The 6,000-nt window shown below is 40.6% G+C and overlaps 1 protein-coding gene across 1 annotated transcript in view; it reads left to right on the top strand.

Moving 5' to 3' along the window:
- The window catches only part of AIDA (axin interactor, dorsalization associated), a 110,437-nt gene extending 104,831 nt beyond the window's left edge, over nucleotides 1–5,606 (top strand). Inside the window, exons 9-10 of the mRNA XM_069233850.1 lie at nucleotides 1,998–2,115; nucleotides 4,085–5,606. Of these exons, the coding sequence (XP_069089951.1) occupies nucleotides 1,998–2,115; nucleotides 4,085–4,181 (215 nt within the window). The 3' untranslated portion in view covers nucleotides 4,182–5,606. The remainder of the gene's footprint in view (nucleotides 1–1,997; nucleotides 2,116–4,084) is intronic.
- The last annotated feature ends 394 nt before the right edge of the window (nucleotides 5,607–6,000 follow it).

Consider the following 6,000-nt stretch of genomic DNA (forward strand, 5'->3'; position numbering starts at 1 on the left):
CTCCTGACCGTCCGCTTGTACGAAGCAGTCCTCTCTCCTCTTCATTTGGTTTGGGTTTCTCTAAATGCTGATGGCAGTTGCCATGACCTTTGTCCTATCGACACACTTAGTAATAGGATATACAGCACTGTCCCTTCCCAGGTCATCCAACATGATCTCGAATCCTCCTGCCATTTCTTGTAGGGTCGGAAGTAGAACAGTTGTTTGTCTGAACCATTCCTATGCCACCCTGGTGCCCACAATATGTTGGGGCAGAGAGTCCACCAGAGATTATTCCCCCCCCCCTTTACCCTCCACTTAAACTCCCTGGCACCCTTCTCCTACCAGTCTGCTTTCTTTTGCCGTTCACTGCACTACTTGGACCGTACAGTCAACGTGACTTAGCTATCCCAGTATCCCTTTTTTGAATGTCAAATTTAAATGCTCAGCGTCATTTAGGATCTGTGAGTCCACATACTTCTATGTCACTATAATCACACCTTTAATTCCCACCCATTGTCCAACATCTACTTCTGCACCTCTACCCTATGAAGTGCAACCCTAACTACCTCCAGGTTCTCTGTTGCCTTTGTGAATGTTTATTATGCTCACCCCTGCTCTCTTGTTCCTGGTATTGCCCAGCTGAGTTTCTCAGACAGTCCATTGCCGGTAGGATGCCATACAGAGGTGAGCTTTTGCTTTGTGCTTAGTCCAGTCAATAAACTCTTAACTCTGTAGAAAATGGAGCCCCATTATTGCATACAACACTTATATAACAATTTATCTGTGGAATACCTCGGGCAACAAATCGACCCCAATAAGTGCAGAGCTTCCAACTTAGTTGCATAGCCATTGAAAGAAAGTACCACCGTGCGAGGTTCACTGTCCCTATATTCCGCGTGACTGTCTTTGTGAAAGGTAGATTTGAGCAGTACAGTGGCCCTAGACTAGGGGTGGGAGACATGTTGTTGGCCTGAGACGATAATCTGATGCTTCTCAAGATCAGGAAGTCACGTGCTTAGCCATTTAGTGGCCAACATCGGAGTACTCGTTCGCCGTAGACCTTGTTTTCAAGACAATGAGGGACTGGTGTGTTATAATCCTACGCTATAGCGCCAGAACACTATATGAGCAACCGTTTTGCATTATGCCTTTTAATAGTGTAGAGCGTGTTACCTTCACGTAAACCTGAATATGTCCACCTGGACACCAAACATTGTCTCGCCCTTACAGCTTCATTCTACAGATTCTCTTCTGTCCCTCTTGTCAAAAAACATTCACACTGTTTCTCGACAGGTATCAATTAGTCTCCCTTCAACAAAAAAACTTATTTACTTGTACATTTAAAGCAAGCCCCCCAAAACATGTTGCTCACCCTTTGTACTGTTATTAACTCCAGTGTGAACAAGTTAACACCTTAATGTCACTACTCTTCAAGAAGAGTAGTAACTGACAGAGAGGAGGCGGTAGAGATGGGACATTTATAAAAAAAAAATATCACAAAAAAATTAATCCAGAAATGAGGACGTGTTTGATAATTTTGTTACTGTAGATTGTTCATCGTCTTGCAGCAGACTGATACGGTTAGGTTTTCTTTTATTTACACATTCAAGAACAGAACCAATAGAACTGATTATGTGCAAAGTTATGATGGGTGCCTAAGAGTTATGTCCTTGCACTATGGCCTCTTGCGTTTGAATAGCAAGTTGCAAAGAGATTGTGCTTTAGATGGGATCATGTGTTTGTTTGGCAGATGTAGTGTACCTTGATTTCATGTAATGGAGTCACCTGAGCTTTGTAGCATAATTGAGACATAGTCTACTGAGTACTCTGAAGTCACTATGGGTTGCAGACTAGAAGAGCTTGCAGACTTGTAAACCTTATACTGTATTTGGGAAGTGCCTATTTCTCCTGAAGCACTTGATAAATTACTTGCAGTACTGAAAAATACTTATTTAAGATTTGGTTATGAAACATTGATTTGGAATGTAAACTTAAATCTCTTTTTGTTTTTGCAGGGGCTGCAATATTTTTTGAATTCAAACACTACAAGCCTAAAAAACGATTTACCAGCACAAAATGTTTCGCTTTCATGGAGTTGGATGAAATCAAACCGGGTTCAATAGTTATAGAACTGTAAGTAGAGCAAAAAAGCTTGGTTTTCAAACATCCTTGATCTTTGTTACCTTAACATTGTGTCACAAATGTGGCATTTCTACTGTTAACCCTTCACCTTTTGATAAGTAAACTGGCCATAGACCTGTACATATCGTCTCTACCTACCTCAAGCGCCCATGTTGTGCAACAGTTGTAGCCACTGTGCATTTTCAGGACTTGGGTAGAGACTACTAGTAGTCTTGCGTAAATAAATCTGTCAAGTATGGACCAGGTGTTCAGATGGAAGAAGGAAGTACAGCGAGGTGATGTTGTGCATCATGTTGGATGGTTTGCAGATAAGAAACATGAATGGAAGCTGGAGATGGATGAAAGACGTACAGAATGGGTATAGGCTTAACAGACATGGATTTTACTGTAACTCACTTCATACCAAAAAATGCATCATTTATAGTGTTGCTTAGCAGACAGAAGTTGGTTGGGGAGAATGAGGCATCCAAGAGAGAACATATTTTACTGAATAGCAGTGTACGATGAACACACGCAAACACCCATATCTTCCCAGCACTAGAGTCTCCCACATCTGGCCTACAACACTTTCACAAGCTTCTATGTGCAGCAATGTACGTTGTGTAGCCTCCAACTTCTCCTTTTGTATGGCCATACCACCTCAACTCATATGTGTGGCTAAATTTACTAAAGGCTAAACCTCTGATGGGTCTACATTTGACCATCCACTACCCCCACCTCCCCCCAGTGTTTGAGCATACCATATGTGGTACATTGCGGCTGTGACGACAAAGTACAGCGACATCCATTGTGATTGTTTTGTATCAGTTTCTTCACTGTCTTTTAGCCTCACTCCCAACTCCATGTGCCCGGGTTAGGATTACTACCAGATTAGTTGTGTGCTTATTTTGCACTCTGAATTGGATCAAGTAATGACTTTCATGTTTTGCCATGTACTTCTTTCTTTCCCATACTTGTAAGCATTGCAGTATTTAAACTTCCCAATACGAATGAATTCCAAAGTTTTGGGCTTGTAATAGCCACCATGTATGTCTGCAGCCCAGTCAAATTACATTGCAGCACATGCAGAGATGACCTGCTTCACTCGGTCTGTGTAAATCCAATAGAAGCAGGGAATCCGCATTTTGAAGTGGATTTGCATAGCAGACCTGCCAGCTTCTATATTTTGCCCTGTGTGAGATGGGGGGCATACCCTTGAAGAGGCTGGTCTTTGTGCCGACAACCTCCTGGGAGGCACTTCTACCTTCCGTCCAATACTCCTCCCCAAAAAGGAAAAAAGCAAAAGGTTCTGAGTCTGCCATTGGTGTCTTGGGGAGACTTAAATGTCCAAAATGGAAATTAGCAGTACAGATCCCCCATACATAAGCTGAGACCCACTCTAAGCAGAGTCTTCAAGCTCACCTTCTGTTCCACTGTGTGATATCTGCCCCTCACTGGATGACCGTGTGTTGGGAGCAGATACTGTGTGACAAAAGGTAGCACTGCATATTTGTATGTCGGAACAATGCAATGCATTACTCCTTGTAACAGGCGCGTTCTAACATGAGCGTGGTTTGGCCGTCGTGTTAAAGGCTGTTTCCCATGTTTTAGTGGGTGTGGGAGAAGGAAGCTTACTTATCAGCTGGATGCATTAGGACGCCCTAGTCCAAGATAAAGGTGAGCACTCAATTCTTTGTGTTTCATAAATGTCTTCACACAGTGATTAGTGACACCACCCACACCATACAAAACATAAGCGTTTAACATTCCAACTAAAGTATTACAGAATTGAGTGTTACAGTACATTTAAATGAGTAAATGATAAGGCACACTGAAAAAGACCAATGATCCTCTGGCAGAAGACACTGGTGTGCAGCGCAACCTCCTGAGGTTCTAGGATTGGGCCAAGTTAGGCTTGATATGGAAGGCCTTTTCACACTCCTTGCGATGCCACTTCAATTTTTGCATTTTTGTATTACAGATACAAAAAACCAACCGACTTCAAAAGGAAGAAGCTGCAACTACTAACCAAGAAACCACTTTACCTACATCTTCATCAGACCTTACTGAAGGATTGACACTCTGAAGCTGTACTGAAAGTTTAGCCCTCCCACATGAGACTAACACATCTGTGATGGAACCCATTTCATTCATCGTAATCTTAATCCGGCTAGGGCATGGCTCCAGGTACTGCCAGCGTGAGCTCAGCCTTCTGGCCTTCGGAAAGGGGACTGCAGTGCCACGGGCTACAAGGTTATTCCTGAAGTACAAGATTGCATAAACCTACCTCGGGTGCAAGCTCATAAACACGTCTTATGCGTATTGTTTTTTTGTTTGTTTTTTTTTCTTGTTTTTTTACATTCGATTTCTTCATCTGAAAAATTTACATTTCTCTTTTGTAAGGAAATTACTAGAATTCTAAGAAACGTATTTGGCCTTTGAATATTTTTGGCAAAGCTGCGATAAGTGTAATTGTGGTCTTATTGCACAACAACAGAAGTATTTTTTTGTTTTCGGAAGACTTATTTGCTAATTGAGGAAACACCTGTTTATTTTTTTTTAAAATGAAAGGACGGATGATGTATGGGTTTCACCAATTATAAAACTAAGGTGCCATTTGCTTAATTCTCTTTAACTTCACACCAAGCTTTGACCTTGCAAGAAATTGTGTACCCTGTCAGAGGAAATGCTGGTTCTTGTAACTTCTGCTGTGCTCTCCAGTGGTAGTTGTTTAACATTTGTAGATAATCCAGAGATCTTATTTTTCAAGGGAGTACATTTGGAGTTTGGCTATGCATTGTGGTTTAGTTTTTAAACATCTGAAATATTTGTTGGTGTTTTTTTTTTTTTTGTATTTGCACCATTAGGGGTGATTACCAATTTACATTCACTTGTCTAATGAAGGGAAAACTTTTGAAAGTTTGAGGGAAAAGATGCTAGTCTTTAAAAGTTCCACTACAATGAGGGTTGTGCTTAGTCATGTTCAAAAACATGTTCATTTGGAAGCATGTAGCGTTTCTTGCCAAACAGCTTTATGTTACTTGTTAACAAATAATTTAACCTTCCTAGCTGTGAATGGAAAATTGCCACTATCATTTGTGGAACTAAGTTGAGTTAAAAAAAAAAAGCTTTAACTAGTTTGTGTTATAGAACGTTTGCCGTTTTCAAGCCACAAATTTAGTTACACTTTAACTTTCCTTAATCGCTTTTGGAAGTTACTGGTACCCTAAAATTATTGGTTCGATTTTAATTGCACGTCCAGTATGTGTCCTTTTCACTTTGTAATGAAGGCAGTGTTTTCAGTCTGTAAAATATGTAATCCAGGGAATACTCCAGTATATGGATCTTTATCCATTTCTTACATAGTGTACAGATTTTCATGTCCAATTTTTGTTTTTAATTGAAAGAGTAAATGAATGCTGTGTTTTAATGTGGGATTTTTAAATCAATCCTGTAAATACCTTTTCTGTATTAATAAATGCTAAAGACGTCATTACTCTCTTGCCAATGAGCCTGGGTGGAGTTTGTTTATTTGTAGTTGCGCTACAACATCTGTTTGAATATAAAAAGTGGGTGATTTGCACCAAAGGGAGATAGTCTCTTCTAGTGTCTCTACAGCGCTGATTTTTTCATATTCATGTGTACACTTCTAGTACCCTGGCATGAGTACCTTACCTTGGTTAAGCTGACAAAGGAAAGAGACTATGCAGCAGGACCTTACCCACAATGTATTGTGGCATGCTTTATCGTAGGTGACCTATCCACACTTCAAATATAACACTGGCTGGTGGGCTCAGTCTGTGGAGGTAGTTCCTAAATAAGTGTTTTAATAAAAAAAAAAGTTCAGGGTTCCAGATGCAAATATCTCAAGGTATTGCCCAAATTATGTTTCCTTTA

Source organism: Pleurodeles waltl, chromosome 5 (assembly GCF_031143425.1).
Source record: "Pleurodeles waltl isolate 20211129_DDA chromosome 5, aPleWal1.hap1.20221129, whole genome shotgun sequence".
Classification (NCBI taxonomy): domain Eukaryota; kingdom Metazoa; phylum Chordata; class Amphibia; order Caudata; family Salamandridae; genus Pleurodeles; species Pleurodeles waltl.